Raw genomic sequence first — 16,965 nt, 5'->3', positions numbered from 1 at the left:
AAAACCGTTTTACTTTTAAACGTTGACTAAAGTCTTGGTGAAGGGAAAGGGCTGACTTTGTATCGTTTCACAGGAGGTGCGTGTCCCTACACTACACTATAATATAACACTATAATAGTAGTATGGTATAGCCTTATATAGTACTACACTATTCTGCATGATCACATTAAACTGGACTATACGATACAATACTAGACCGTAGTATACTATATTATAGTAGTGGTTAATCAGCACTATTTTCCAGTTTGATTCGATTCTGATTGTTGAAGTCTTGATTTATTAAGTACATACTCATTTTTGATTATTAATGATTATTGATTCCATTTAACGTCAGTCAGCTGCTGAATTATTCAGTATTGAATTGTGTATTGTATTCTATACTTGTATTTATCTGTGTTATATTTGTACATTTGTATTTTATTTTACTGGAATGTGCGCACTTGTATTTAATGTGTACATTTTCTTTGTTTAGTGTTTCTTCTTTTCGTATTGCAATTTGAAAAATGTAAATAATCCATCTTTGAATTTAAGAATCGTGGATTAATCAGTCATTAATTTTTTTCACCACTCCTACTACATTAGACTATATTGTATTTTACCACCGTATACGTACTATACTATAGCATACTACAGTACATTATACTGTATTATATTATACTATAGTATACTGTTCTATATACTATACTATGTTACTATAATACTATACTAAGCAATAGTATACTAAATTATTAAATATTATTATATATGTGCTCCTATCTAGCTTTGTGTCTTAGGCTTTCTTTTTTTGTTTTTATTATTAATTAATTAATTATTAAACTACTGGTTTAATTTCCTTTGCCAAGCAGTCATTTTCAAGAGCACAAAAAACTCCTGAGCTCACAAATCTAATATCTATGGTTGAGTCTCTTGAAAGAAGCAACTTTGGTGAAGAAAATCAAAGGAAAGGAAGAGAAGCAAGTGTGTGTTTTTGTTTGAATCTGAGTGTGTGTGTGTGTGTGTGTGTGTGTGTGTGCGTCACTCACTTTGGGTGTTGGACAGGAGGCGGTGGAGAGGCGGGACGTGGCCTGTGCGCGGGGCGACTCAGACGGCGTGGTGCTGAGAGAGGCTGCGTCTCTGGGTAACACCTGAACACCTCGCGAGATTATGGAGTCTGGGATCTGACGCACAAACACAAAAATGCACACACGTGACGCGAACCACCTGCAAATGCGTGTGTTGCAGCTATGATAGAAACTGTGGGGGGCATGGAAGGTAAACAAACACATCTCTAACAGGATAGTGCTCACTAATGTGGATGAAAAACTAAATTAATCTAATAAAAAAAAATGCATAACAAATGGCACATAGTGATGCTTGGGAGTTTTTTTACTATGAGTCTTACCGACATCTAGCAGTGAGAGGACAATGAAGAGGAGGGCTACAGAGCCTGAAGCAGATCCAGGTCTGTGCACAGGACGGGACTAGATGATAAGGAATGGATGGATGGGGACAAACTTCAATGATGCATGGGAATGAGCAGAGTACACGCATAAACACAGATACAGTCGAATAGGGTGAACACAACGGTAAAGACTATGCTATTAGAATTTTAGCAATGTGATGCTATTTTTAAACTCTGAAATAAGGACTACTGGTCCAATTAAACGCATGTTACTGAAAATATCATTATTTTCAAAATGCAGTAACATTTAATTTAGGCTGGTTGTAGAGAATCACAAAGATTTTGTTGTATAACCACTTCCTTGTCAGGTATAATCTTCTATAATTAAGAAATATCAATAAATACATAATTTTGCCTCATCAATATGGTGATGTTAAGTAATTGTATTGATGAAACCACTGGTCACGTGGTTAAACAAGTGGTTGCAGAAATGTTGAACAAAGCATCTCATTCATTATTTTAGTCAATGTAAAACAATGAGGTTTTCGTTAGGTAGCACACTTATAACAATAGAAGTGTTAAATAGTTGCTACTTTCTTTCATTTTTAATAACCAGATTTTTTTTAATCTGTTTGCCATGTTTTGTTTTGATTTTATTGTGGCACTGCAGAAAATATTTCTTATGTTTTAAACAAATTGTCACAAATTTAATTTTATTTAACTTAAAAAAATAAATATATATATAAATCAACATAAAAGAGTCAAGATGTGTACAAATAAATGAGTGATGAGTAAAACACAAACACAATGGGCTCTGTGTCCTTCACACAGTCATATATTTGATAGCAATGAATTAATTAAGCAAATATGATTGTATAATAGTGCTTGATAAATATGATGGCACCTCATCACTTCCAACCTTGTTTACGTCTTCTTTTGTCTTCAAACTAAATATTTATTAAGAGTGCAGTGCCATCAGAAAACATTCACACCCCTTCATCTTTTCCAAATGTTGCTATGTTACACACTTGCGTGTCCTAAAACTGTCTACTTCAACTGTTATCACTAAAGAAAGAGCTCTGAACTCAGGCAAGATCAGCGATTAATCTTCCTACACAACAACAACAACACAAAGCCAAGATTAAAAAAAACAACTGTGTGAATGTTCTGGAGTGGCCCAGTCCAAGCCTGGACTTTAATCCAATCAAACATCTCTAGAAAAACCTGAAAATGGTTTAACCCAACAAGCTTTAGAGGATCTGAAGAGAATATTGGGAGAAAATGGAAAAACCAGGCGTGCCAAGCTCCTACAAACAGTTTTACAATAAGTCTGTAAAAAACAACAAATGTTGAAAAAATGACAGGTGTGATACTTTCTGGTGATTATCTTAAAATATATCTTTAATGGACTGAAAGGAAACTGGATTCCATTTTTAAAAACCTAATATTCTAAAACAGGGGTGTCAAACTCATTTTAGATCGATAGTAATTTCAATGATATTGTGCCTCAGTTTACACTTCTACGTATACATAAAATACAAAATATGTAAGAAACCGACAAAATCTAAGTAATAAGTGACAGATATCAGTGCCAAAAGGGTCTTCACTTTAACTTTCCAAGATTTTGTGACAAATTCTATTTAATTAAGGGAAATATTATGTAATAATTTGAGGAACATTTTCAAATTTTGAAAGAATTTTGAGGTTTTTTCAACAGTTTAACATTAAAATTGACTGTAATATAAGCATAAGGAAACTGTGAGCCCTTGCAAATATTGTTGAGGTTTGATCATGTTTGAGCTCAGATATTTTTTTTTACTGTATTTTAGTTGAACTAGATTCATATCTGACAAAGTAATAGAATAAAAATACAGTTGTTTAAAATTGTGGTTTAATATATATTGAAAAAAAAAAGAATTATGATTAAAACATTTCAAAAATCTATTTGAATTTTTCAGAAATTTTAGGTGATCCCACATGGGGTCCCGACCCCAATTTTGAAAAATGCTGATTTAGTGGCTCCTGAATAGATTTATTTCCATAGTTTCTATCATTTCCAGTCATCTCATTCCTGGGGTGGGCCATTATTTGTTAATTTTCCTCTCTTTCTCTCTCTGTAGTACCATCACGTACCCCCAATTGAGAAACACTGGCCTAAAGGGCTGGATTTGGCCCCTGGGCCTTTATTCTACAAACCTAAAAGTTTTGGTAATAATTTACAGTGTCCACATTAGTGAATATGTGACGTGCACAGGACAGCTGCACTTTGATGAAAAGATGAACCCTCGTTCTTCACCACTGTACCTTGGCAGCGATGGACGCAGCAGTGATGTGGGAGGAGGAGCTGTCCTCAGTAGACGCCACTCCGCTGTCCTTCTTCTCCTCATCCTCCTCCTCACATTGCACGCCTTTGTCTTCCGTCATGCGGTGCGGTGAACTGTTGGGAGGGGGCGAAAGGGGTGGCGGCGGTGAAGGCAGGTCCTCCAGCTCATCTGCTACCTCCTTTACTTTTACTATCGCATCTCGCAGAAGGTCTATGGCGTGTGGCAGCGCTGGCAGGATGAACTGGAAGCATTCCTGACGGTCAAAATGAAGAGAAACAGAGAAAATGAGAAACACAAGAAAGAATGAACTTAAAAAATGGATGAATAATCCTATAGTAGTGTGCTTCGGGAACTGGTTTAATGTAGTGCAAAGCTAAAGGATGCTTTCTTTCATTTATGTTACTTTAAAATAGAATTAGACCCAAAACACTGAATAACAATATAAAGAAATAAGTTTTGCTCTTGTTTTCTGAACAAATTGAGGAACACTAAACCAGCTGTCATAGTTGGTCAGTCAGTTTAATCCATCACGTGTGAGTAAAATCATTATAGTGACTGTAAAAAGCAACTCCTCAGCTTTCAGAAACAGGTGGAATTTCTCAAATACAGCAAATTTGAGTGGGTTTACCTCCGTACTGAGATTCTCTTACATTGTCAGTACGTGACTGCTACGTACTGAGATGTAACCGTGCTGGATTAGCCATGCACAGATATTACTGTACTCATTTTAAAAAAATGCTTAAAACATCACATCAGTCGACCATCGATAAAAAAAAATCAACCAATTTATATTATAATCATGTTTTTTTGGAAAATAAATTATTCCTTTTCATATTGAGTTTTATTATAAACATGTTTTTTTTGGAGAATAAACTATTTCTATTCTTATTGAGATTGCTGCATGAGACACTATTACTCACTCAGATTGCCATACCAAGCTTGCCATGGGAAATTAGTGAAAGGAAGAATACATTCTTAAAAAGTATATTCCAACATGTGCTTTATTTTTATCCAAGCAGAATACATGTAATAATAAAAAAAAAAAAACTGCATAGAATAAATTATAAAACATATATTTTTTTAAGCAAACACATTGCTTTGGAATTGATTTTTTAATCTCAGCACGGCGGAAGTAGCAAAACTCACAGCGAAACTAGCAAAAATTCATTTTCCGGCAGTGCGCATACTCATAATCGATCTTCATACAAGGTAAACTCAGACTGTGACACCGTGTTCCCCGAGATGCGTTCAATGTCCCTGGGAAACCCGGACATATTGATGAATTTATAAAATATCTCAGAGTAAATCCGGACGTATGGTCACCCTACTGTTGTTGGCATCACAGATGGAGGAGAATACAGAGATTTTGTTGCTATGTTGTCATGCGGTAAACAAGGGGTGTTCAAGGACAGTCGAAAAGTAGATTTTTCATTTTCAAAAAAACTATACTCGGGGAGAATTAAGTAATATCCTGGGTTTTAACCCCAAATGAAACAATCTAGTGACGCCACTGGCAGTGACTATTAACAAATAAGCAAGATAAGATGTGAGTTTTTTTAGTAAAAAAAAATAAAGCTCTCTCAGAAAATAATATCTCAATTTTGATTGTGGAAAGAAAGAAAGCACAGATTTTTATTTATTTATTACAGGTTTTTTTTTTTTTTTTTTTGAAATTTCTAATTAGAAAAGGAATTGTAGACTGCGAGGAAAGGTTTGAACTGAAAAAAAAGAAGTTTAAATATCGTTTCAGTTAATTTTAGGGAACCCATTTTGTTCAAAGTGATCACAGCGCCCTCCTCTGGTTACTTCTCTCTTCCTCCTCTAATCTGTGTCTTCAATGGTTCCCGAGCTGTGCTAAACGTCCCTTTCTCCTCACTCTCTGAGTATTCTAAGCCCTCATATTCATTATGAAAGATCAGAATGAGTGCACAATGCAGGCTGGTGAACAGTTTGACAATGTTCTTTAAATTGACTGGATTTAGACCCCGTAAATCCAAATTATACAAATCCTATGGTGACTTGACAGTTTGTTGTTTTAATTACAGATTCAAGGAGTTTTTAAATAGGGGTGTTGCTAAATCCTTCTTCTTTATTTCAAAATAAAATCTGTTAAGACCATAATAAATATATGAGATATTGATAAAAAGGAAGTGATCACACTGATTTTTAGCAGAAGGGAATCGAGAGAGAATGAAAAAGAACCAAAAAAAGCTACAAAAAAAAAACAAAACAAAAAAAAAGACAGACAATGAAAAAAATAAAGATTTGGTACAAAAACTGGGGAAATGGAGGAAAATACAAACTAAGATTATATCAAACATAACTCAAATAATAAAAATAAATGACCTATTCTATTTTGGATTCCGTGCCCACATAACCACTCAGAAATGCTGAGCCACAAACTATGTATATCTAAGTTTTAATGTCACTTCAATACATGCAGTCAGACATTTTCAAAATAATAATTATCAAAAAATGATTCCAGCAAGATTATTTGTGTCTTTTTTTTAAAAAATAATATGTTAAGGTTTCATTTATTCAGACAACCGTTCCTCAGGAAATCCACTTTGATCGCTTTGATGTTTCCTTTGAAGTTTCTTGACTTCCACGTAATAATTTGCAGTTATTACGTGGAAGTCAAAGAAACTTCAAAGGAAACATCTAAAGATGCCTTTGAAGTTTCTTCCATAAACAAATGCCCCTGACTGGCAGTTGTCAGTCAAAACTTGTCAGGAAATCAAAGCGTATTTCCTGAGGAACAGTTGTCCAACTATATGAAAGCCAAACATATTATTTATTATTGAAAAATGCTTTTTCTTGAAGTAAACACAACAGTTCCATTAACAAATATTTCCAGTTAGCAAATATTTAACTAATACTTAACTTTTTTTAAATGAAAACCAATGGAATAAGTTTGCCTTTTAAAGGAAAAACCCACTTTGAAGATTTTTGATGAGCAAAACCGAACTGTGTCACTGAAATAATAGTTTCCTAATTCACAATCACTTTGCCTCTTATACAGTATTTACAGTTTGCCTCTTGTATTTAAAGCAATCCTCTAAAATCAATCTAACCAACACTCCGGCTGGCTCTGCTAGACTTTTCTATATTGTCTTTATGACGGAAGACCGTTGTAATAAAAGCCTCCGATTGGCTGCATGTGCCGTTATCTTTAACAAGAGGCTGATGAGGGAGACATTAATATGGCAGCGGATGGGTACGAGGTGTTGTAATTGATTAGAAGAAATACTAAAATCAATCAGGAGTAACCGGAGCGCAACGAGGCGGAGACAAATGTCCGGATCAGGATGGCAGGGGTGAGGGTGGGGGTCCTGTGCATTTGTTTGAACGGACATAGATGCAACTTTAGGTACAGCAGGGTTGGGGTCTATTACATTTTTCAGTTACAATTACGTTTTCAATTATCCATGTTTAATTACAATTCAGTTCCGATTACAGTGACCAGCACTTTTTCCAATTACAATTTTCTTTTAACCTCAGAAAGTCAATTACGATTACATTCTCAATTACTAATGCTCAATTACAATTACCTTCATAATTACTAAAGCTCAATTACAACTAATCACAATTACTGACCCTGAAATAAATAACCTAATAAAAGTGAACCTTCCTCTTCCTCTCTTATGATAACAGGGAATAAATCAGCTGTAAAATACACTAAAAACAAATACATATCATCTAATTTTATTATCTAATTTATTTCATATCTATTGATTACCTTGTCACGCTTCCTAATCAATGAAAATATAGGTTTTTATATTTTTAGTGTGGACATCTGAGCCTTTTTGTGTCAGTATACCCATCGTTTAGATTATTTTTTTTTTTCAATTGTGAAATGTCTGAAAGCTTAATATGGAACATATTTTAATAATTGTTAACTATATATGTGTAGAACTGTACATAGAACTGTAACATAGTTACCCAGTTTTGTGTTGAATCATAATTAACAATTTATAGTGTCTTTACAAGGCAATTACAATGACAGTCAATTATCTAAACTCAATTACAATTTGAATACGATTAGTTTTTTTAAAATTACAATTATAATTATGCCATAATTGTAATTATAGTTACAATTTGGACGGAAAAAAGGAAGAAAAAAAGAGAAAAATGAAATAAAATAAAAAGTTAAAATAAATTATAAAAAAATTATAGAAAAAATTAAAATAAAATTACAATTACGCCATAATTGTAATTCATTATCAATTATAAATGACCCCAACCCCGGGTACAGGTATACAATGCACAACACACACACACACACTAAATGCTCCACTGATGTAACTTTTTTCGTTATAAAACCACAAATGACCTTTGGACGACTGGTTTAGCTTTACATTTTCTTCCACACGCTGCTTAGTCATCATTGGCCCTCTGCGTTACCTGCGTGCACTCGAGGCTAACCCTCATCTAAAGCAGTACCACATGTGTCATCATCTCCACAGGAGAATGCTGATGTTGTTAAAAGTGTCTGCACTTTCTCCTACCTGGGAGCCTTTCTTGCTTCCTGGCAAATTAATGATGAGCGTCTTCCCTCGTATACCACACACAGGTCTGTGGACACACAAGCACAGGCGTCGTTATCAAGAGATTCTGATTTTAGGGGATATACACCAACGCAAAACTTCAACTGACGTCAGCTGATATTTTCAATTGACAATAAATATCAGAATAAAGATTAACTTATTTTATGATGCAATTTCCATCCACAGAAGTTGATGTTAAAGCTGCTGGAGACATAAAAATAAATAAATCCGTTGTGTGGGCCTCACAGATCATTTGCTATGAAAAACACCTAAAATGTTAGAATTTCTGCTCCCTTATAAAATGTTTTGCATTGTAGGATGTGGAGTCCCTTAAACTAGGGGTTCTCAACCTGGGGCCCCGAGTATTTTTACCCTTTATCTGCAACTACAACAAACTTGCCATATTTGAACCTTTTTCTTGCAATATTTTTGCTCCTTTTAATTGTTTTTTGCTACATTACTCCCATTTATGACACTTGTCCATAAAATTTTATTGCCTTTTCTGCACATTTTTTCCACTTTTAAACCCTTTCCACCCCTTTAACAACCTAATGTTGCATATGTTGACCCATTATTGTCAATTTTTTACCCCTTTTTTAAAAATCCCATTTCACATGTCTCTATATGACTGTGTATGTCTGTGTTCAACCGCCTTCATGTACAGTGGGGGTCCCCTGTCTGTGGCACCTTTATTTTTGGGGTCGTGGGCTTAAACAGATGCATAGAAGTGTTTTTAATTAACTCTTACCTTGATTTCTTGTGTTTGCCCCCCAAAAAACTCCGTCAATGTGACTCCCAACACATTTCTGGTGTTTTAAAAGACTGAAAGTTGCAGATATTTTTTTTGGGGGGGGGCTAACACATACATTCTATGCATCTGTCTACAAGACAGACTAAACAGTCCACTAAACAAAGTGTAAAAGTTTTTGGTGTTTACAGTGGAGATCAAAACAAAATTTTGAGCAGCAATTTGAACCTTCTACATCTTTTTTTTTCTCTTGACCAAATGATCTTGGATTTATCGTCTCCAGCAGCTTTGATTTCGTCTACAAAGCCAATCGACTGAATGCAGCAATAAAAAATCAATGTAAGGAAAACAGAAAAAGAAACAAAGTCGTTGTCCCACCTGGAGAGCATGCCTAGTGGTGTGACATTGAGGGATCCCATCAACATTGCCAGAGACATCCCCGGAGCCTCGCGCTCTATCACCTCCTTAGTGGCCTGGAGAGAGTGGGACAGGGACGATGGTGTGAAAAATGAGCCGACGGTCAGTGAGTGCAATCTACTGCATGGGTAAAGATGTCGTTATAGGACGCAGTACAATCCAACTGGCATGAGTCTAGGGCTGGGCAATATAACAAGAATCAAGATATATGGAGTTTTTCTATTTTCTAAATTACAATATCACCTACAGTATATCGATATATATATATTTTTATAGCTTATTTTGTAATAAAATATTCATTTTCGGAGTCACTGCTTTCTCTACTTTTCAAAACAGCTTGAAAAGCACAGTTACTTTAGATGGGTCGGTGAGTACGTCCTAACACAGATACACTACTAAAAAAACAAGCCACGCTACAGAACTCACTCACACGTGCTGTCCTTTATAAGAAAAAAAGCCAAAAGTGACACACATACCACATAAACGTACCTGTGTGGCATTTTGTATCGGCAATTTTAACCCTGAATGGTCTTTCTGGTGAGACTTCATTTCATTAAAAATGATCGTGATTTATATCGTGTTTTGCCATTTTAACGAAGAAAAAGATATGAGTTTTAGTCCATATCGCCCAAACCCTACATAAGTCCATTGACCCTTCAGAGTCAAATTTAATGTCAGACCTAGAACGATGTGAAATGTTTGCGTATAAACGATAAAAAAACCCTATTTGACTAGACTTTAGTGAAAAAACACAAAAAAGTGGAAGGATTTTACAAAATATGTAAAAAAAAGAAATTGATTCTCTTTTCTTCCACTAGAAATCACTACTTAGTACTTACCATCAAGATATGATACTACTCAAAGTAATCCAATATCAAGAACATAGGAAGTTATGCAAGCTATTTTGGATAATAAAGGCATCATTTAATCATAATGTAAGAGGCTTTCTCATGCAAATACGTACAGTTCTTAACCAATTTAAGATTATTTCACTTTTTCGTGTCCATTTATATGAATTTATTCTTTACATTCTAATGAATGAAGCAATAAATCACCTTCCTCATTAAGAAAAGCTACTTTGGAGCTATCCAGTTGAGGTTCAAGATTACTGTGCCCTAGTTTGCACTTCTACATATACATAAAATACAAAATAAGTAAGAAACAGACAATGTCCAAGCAATAAGTGACAGATATCAGCCCCAACAGTCTTCACTTTAAATTTCCTAGATTTTGTGACCAATTCATATTTTATGAAGGGAAATATTTTGTCATAATTTAATGATTTTGTAAGAATTTTGAAATTTTTTCCACAATTTCACATTAAAAATGACTGTAATCATGCGATTTAAGCAACGGGAAAACTGTGAGCCACTGCAAATATTGTTCCGTTGCATCTGTCATTTTTACTTTCTACTGCAGGCCAAATTGGACGCTCCAAAGGGCCGGATTTGGCTCCCGGGCCATGAGTTTGACAACCCTGGTGGTTAGCAGTAGAGTTAGCAACGATGATCATTATTATTGAACTTGTATGGGAAGAGGAATGCAATCAGTTTTATGAAAAAACAAAAAAAAACATATACAAGGACATCTTCAAGGATTGTAGGAAGAACATTTGGCAGGCATGCTAGCTCCCAGTCAACGATGGGAACAACAACATTGGTCTGACAGGAAAGGAGAAAATGGCAGCGGCTTGGACGGAGCCAAGACGAAGAGATGGCATCGATTACCAAAGTCGACCCAACAAGGAACAAGGACAAAAAATATGTTGCTGTCAGACTAGGTTTGAATGCCACTACGATTTATAAAACACACTTTTGTTTGTTTGTTTATCTAGTCATGGGATGGAAGTTACACGTTCTTGACAAACAGACAGACAGACAGACACTTTGTGAAGATGTCAGTGTCTGCTCCACCAGCTGTGTGTTGGCTGCCCTTGAGTTGAGTGACACTTCAAAAGCACCATTAGCAAAAACAGAGGAGAAAGAAGAGCCACTGATGAGCATCCACAGTTTGGACCCTGGAGACGAGGAGTTTGTGATGTTTTACAGAAAGATTGTTGGTACGGCTATAGGAGAAGAAGGGGGTCAATTTTCATCCTTTGCTCATGAAAAATCACCGACTACCGTAAATACGATAAGAATACATTCATTTAGGAGTTGAAATGTGCAGGTGACAATAATTGTGTGGTTTTTGTGTTTTTCTACACACTGGTAGACTTTAACTTTTCTTCTTCATTGGTTTTCTGGCACTACATTAGGAGCATCATCTTTATCTCAAAGATTGTTTAAACAAGACAAATGTATGGAGACTGAGCAAAACTAACAGGCGTGTAAGGTGTAAGATGGAGCAGAACACACTCCTATTACATCCTATTTCATATTTTATTGCAGTACGAACACTCATGTCAGCATTTAGAATAATGTCTAGTTTGAGAAATATTAGAGGAAAGAACAGATGATTTTGTGTGTTTTTGTGATCATTTTGTGGTTGCTTTGCACAGTAATCTCTCATTTTGTACATTTTTGTGATACTGTGTATTGTTTTGGTTGTCGTCTTGTGTTTTCAAAGTAATTTTGTGTAGTTTTGTTGTCATTTTGTTGTCTCGTTAATTTTTTTGTCTCTCTCTCTCCCAGCAACAACAGAAATCAAATCAATTGATATCAAGCTAAAAATAAAAGTGCGACAGCTCATGACTTGTTTATCAGTTATTATTCTATACTGACTCCACTGCTTTTAGAGGCAAACATGTTGCTTACGGGCAAGTTAAAGACTCCAATTAGCATCTTTTGGACGTGAAAGGAATACAGTGTACCTGGTGGAAACCTGTACAAACACAATGAGAACATGCAAGTGCTACCTAATGTTTATAACGTGTATGTTTAATGGGTCCGTAAGTGTTTTTGGTGGTTCTGGAGTTTATTCTGAAAGATTTTCAAACACAATTTAACCTTATTTTCCAGAGACAACTGCATTTCAGTTGCATTGCTGCTAACCTAACAGCATCTTGCTGACTTGTTCTAATACGTTCCGTGTCCTTGTGCCTTTAACAGTGTCAAATATCACCAACACATCGTCACATGTCTGGATGAAGCTGATGATTTTGGGCTCTTGTGCTTTTCTGACAGCAAAACAAAGATCGTACACTGTGGTTTGTTCAGTGAGGCATCGTGAATGTAGCGCTGAGCATAAGATAACAGGCTTTGATTCAGCTTGCGATACAAAAGGAACAGTAATGAACAGACTTCATCTATACGTGTGATCTACAGGACAATGGCTCCTCCTATTCCCTGCATTCCAATATAAAAGTGTCTGTGTGAGACATGTCGATCTCCTGCAGACGGGCCTGGATCAGATTGTGGCTGTCTTCAGTGACTACAGCATGTATGTGTATTCCTTCTTCCAGGAAGGTTTGCCGCTGTCTGCTGTGATTGATGAGGACCAAGGATGCTGCTGAGAGCCACAGCTCATGCCCTGCCAAATTGCTTGTACGTGCGTGCGTGCGTGCGTGTGTGTGTGTGTGTGAAGGAGAGGAATGGCTCAGTAATGTGCAGCAGTGTGAATAGTTGGCCAAGACATCAGAGGATGCGAGCAGGGTTCTCGACAGCGTTGTTGAGCGTATGGGCCCCCGACGTTGTCATTTTGTCCCCCTATGGTGCGGTGTCGCCCCCTACGGTGTGTTCTCACCAGCGTTCTGTTGTTTCTTCCTTTTTTAATCGGTACCGTCGTTATTATTGATGCACACTTGGACATTAAAGGGACTTCCATGCGTGTACAAGTTGTTTTAACTCTTTTTTTATCTGCATAACCGATAAACAAATACATAAGCCACATCGACGTTGCAACTTTGATCCCCTACAGAGTGGTGTTGCCCCCCCGACGGTGTGTTTTCCCCAGCGTAGGAGTTTTTGTGTTGTTTTCACCATTTCTAATCAGTACCGTCGTAATAATTGTTGCACACTTGGACACAAAAGGGACTTCCAGGCGTGCACGAGTTGTTTTAACTCTCTTTTTAATCTGAATGACTGAGAAACGAATACATCAGCCGCACCGTCTATTTAATACAGGCCATTTGTGCAGATGCCCCCAATGTTGCCTGTGTGCATCCTGGTAAGAGTAATGACCGTCCAATATAAACAGTGTGCTTCAAAATTCAAACAAAAAACAACCAACTAAATAAAACAATAAAAAAAAATTAAAAATTAACTAGTGAGTGTCCATTATGGTCCCAATATTAATGCGGGTCCCACATAATACCTCAATTAAACTTGAAAAGCGTGTTTTGGAATCAGTCTTTTGAATAAAATGGTATTTCTTGTCTAAAAAAGACTTGCATGTTTAACCCTATTGAATAAATGCATTGCATTTTACATTTAGTTCAGTTTTTCTTATGTTTTTACCCACACTTATATAATAAACTGTACAATTTTGACTTTATTCTGAAAGGTTTTTAGGAAAAAAAGAATTCCTTGTTGATACACCTTTTAACCCTCCTATTATCCTTGGGGTCAATTTGACCCCATTCAATGTTTATCATTCAAAACATTTTAATTGACATTATTTTTTGTTTTTGCTTCATATTTTATGATTTTTCCCTAATTTGATGAGTGCAATTGATTAAGCATAAAACTATGATGATATTTTTTCAATGTGCCGAACGTATATTGGCGTTCCTCTGGGTTCAATTTGACCCCAAGCTGTTTTAGCTGTGGAAAACGTGTCTAAAACTAGGGTAAAACAAAGTGCCTGACACAAAACTTGGTCAACAATTTTCAGAAATAGATTTTCCGGTGACAAATATCCCTCGGGTCAGATTGACACCAAAGGTAAAATGTGTGAAAATAGGATGGTTGAACCACGTGTGCCGACCTCTGGTGTAACGTCTCTGGGGGCAAAACCAGTGCCTCCAGTGGTGAGAATGAGATTGAGTTCCTTTTCATCACACCAGTCCACCAGCGTTTCCTATTCATGAAGACACACACACATTCATGGACACAAGATTAGCTGCAATGAAGGACCTCATTGTGTTGAAACCTTACCGAGCACTGATGAGTAATTACCTTAATTTCATCTATTTCATCTGGCACTATCTTGTACGCAGCGATCATACCACCCAACCTAAGAGAGGGAGAAATAATCAGTCAATAATAACAAGACTAGAAGTTTCCATTTCTTTATCAACTGCAGCATAATAGAAGCTCTGAAGGTAAAATAAAGTGCATCGGTTTATATTCTAAAGTAGACATGGTCAACTGTTTCACATGACTATAGGAATTCATAGAACATCAGAACAAAATGATAACAAAAAAAAAAAAAATGACAGAAAAATATACAAAATGGCAACAGAAATACATAAAATGAAAGAAACATATGTAAAATATAAGGAACCACACAAAATGACTTGAAAAACATACAAAAACAAGACAAAATACACAAAATGAGAACAAAAATAACAGAAAATAATTACACAAAAATATACAGAACGACAACATAAATAAATAAAATGAAAGAAAAAAATTAGATTAAAAAAACACACACAAAGTGACTCGAAAATAAGACAAAAATACAAAGAATGACAGAAAAATATACAAAATGACAACAAAATTAGAAAAAAAATGACAATATGAAAATGAAAATGAAAAATATACAAAACGGCAACAAAAATTCATAAAAAGAAAGAAACATATGTTAATTATAAGCAACCACACAAAATGAGAACAAAAATAACAGAAAAAAATGACACAAAAATAACAGAAAAAAATTACACAAAAATACACAGAATGACAGAAAAATATACCAAATGAGAACAGAAATACATGAAGTGAAAGAAAAATATATTCAGTAAAAACAACCACACAAAGTGACTTGAAAAACATATAAAAATAAGACAAAGGTACAGAACAATATACAAAATGACAACAAAAAACAGAAACAAGTTACAGAAAAATAAACACATGTTAAATATAAGCAACCACACAGAATCACTTGAAAAACATACAAAAATAAGACAAAAATGAAATGAAAGAAAAAAAAATTAGATAAAAAAAAAAACACAAAGTGACGTGAAAATAAGACAAAAATACACAGAATGACAGAAATATATATGAATAAAAATAACCAAACACAGCAACTCGAAAAATATACAAAGCCTTTAATCTTTCCTGTATTAATGCTCAGACTGGTACTTATATGTTTGGTCATAAAATTTAAGAGAGAATTGTGCCAGTGAGCATCAAACTGGTTATTAGTGTAATTGTAAGCATCACTACGTGTTTTTAAACATGTTTAATTCATCTTAATATTATTCTTTATGTATAAAGTTGGGCAATAATAACATATAGAGACAACAAATACTACAATACTGCAGAGGATTAAAGACAAAAAAGTGAATGTGCCTGACGCCGCTATTAGACACCAAACATGGGCCTGTCACAGTTCTACGGGACAACATCCAAAGCAGAAAATCAAGAAGAATTTTAATTTGAATGTAATTAAAAACACAGCATTGAAGCAAAAAGAGATGAAAGAACTCAGCCTTGAAAAAGAACAGAGTGTGTGTTTGCCCTTGAACCTCCCTGGTGTGTGTGTTTTCTGCAGGATGGCCCATAGAGGAGCAAACATAGAGATGCTGCTGTGTGTTGAGCAGTGAGCGATAGTGACTCCCTGTGGACACTCTCAGTACTGCAGCCACAAAAATACAACAACCTGGGGCCTCAAGGTGAAGGCTCTGCACAGACAACACTTATGTAACCGTTTTGCTTTTTTTAAAGAGTGATATTTTTGAGAGTACATCACTGTATATTCCTCCCGTGCCTAAATGTCACTGAACCAACAATTTCTACCCCTTCAGAAAAACAAAAAAATGGAACAAATAACACTCAGTTGTCTAACTAATCAGACAAAAGAGTGTAGGTTGCAGCAAAAAGCTTATTGTACACACCTACCTCATCACAAAAAACAAGTGCAAACCTGGAGGTGTGCATTTGTACTTAATCTCTATTTAATTAATGGTCTTTTATTTAATTATTTTTGTTTCGTTCTTCCTTTTCTATATTTTAATGTTTGTTCTTTTCATTCAATATTCTGGAGCATCTGTAAAAAAAAACAATTTCCCCCTGAGATAAATAAATTATATCCGATTCTGATCATACATACATACATACAATTTCATATTTCTTGCACATATTTCATCAACAAAATTTCAAATATAAAATATAGTGTGTGCAATATTTCAATTAATAACATTCTCCATCACAATATATACCTTTTATTATGTTTATTAAGTATGAATATATTTTATACCATTATATACATATTCTATATTATTACTGTCCGAGACAAAATCGTTGCTCTTCTTTCTTATACTTATTAACTATATGACTTTAAAAAGCTTTTTAAACAATCTTAACAATCAAAAAGGGTAAGCGTGAAGTACATATAATACTTTTACATGAAACCCCGACACTTGCAGGGCGGTAGAGTTTATTAGCGCACACACACACACACACACACACACACAGAAACACTCACAAACACACACTCACACACGCA

The 16,965-nt window shown here is 35.2% G+C and overlaps 1 protein-coding gene across 8 annotated transcripts in view; it reads right to left on the bottom strand.

The window, feature by feature from the left end:
• The window catches only part of gphnb (gephyrin b), a 123,602-nt gene that overhangs the window by 50,921 nt on the left and 55,716 nt on the right, over positions 1 to 16,965 (bottom strand). For all 8 annotated transcript variants that reach the window (XM_028439378.1, XM_028439379.1, XM_028439385.1 and 5 more), the window contains exons 3-8: positions 14,475 to 14,532; positions 14,284 to 14,376; positions 9,379 to 9,473; positions 8,214 to 8,280; positions 3,686 to 3,958; positions 1,023 to 1,157 (exon numbers count right to left, since the gene is read on the bottom strand). In XM_028439378.1, the coding sequence (XP_028295179.1) occupies positions 1,023 to 1,157; positions 3,686 to 3,958; positions 8,214 to 8,280; positions 9,379 to 9,473; positions 14,284 to 14,376; positions 14,475 to 14,532 (721 nt within the window). The remainder of the gene's footprint in view (positions 1 to 1,022; positions 1,158 to 3,685; positions 3,959 to 8,213; positions 8,281 to 9,378; positions 9,474 to 14,283; positions 14,377 to 14,474; positions 14,533 to 16,965) is intronic.

Source organism: Gouania willdenowi, chromosome 24, assembly GCF_900634775.1.
Source record: "Gouania willdenowi chromosome 24, fGouWil2.1, whole genome shotgun sequence".
NCBI classification, from domain to species: Eukaryota; Metazoa; Chordata; class Actinopteri; order Blenniiformes; family Gobiesocidae; genus Gouania; species Gouania willdenowi.
Note: the sequence above shows the minus strand (reverse complement) of the source record. Positions and strands in the feature narration are given on the sequence as shown.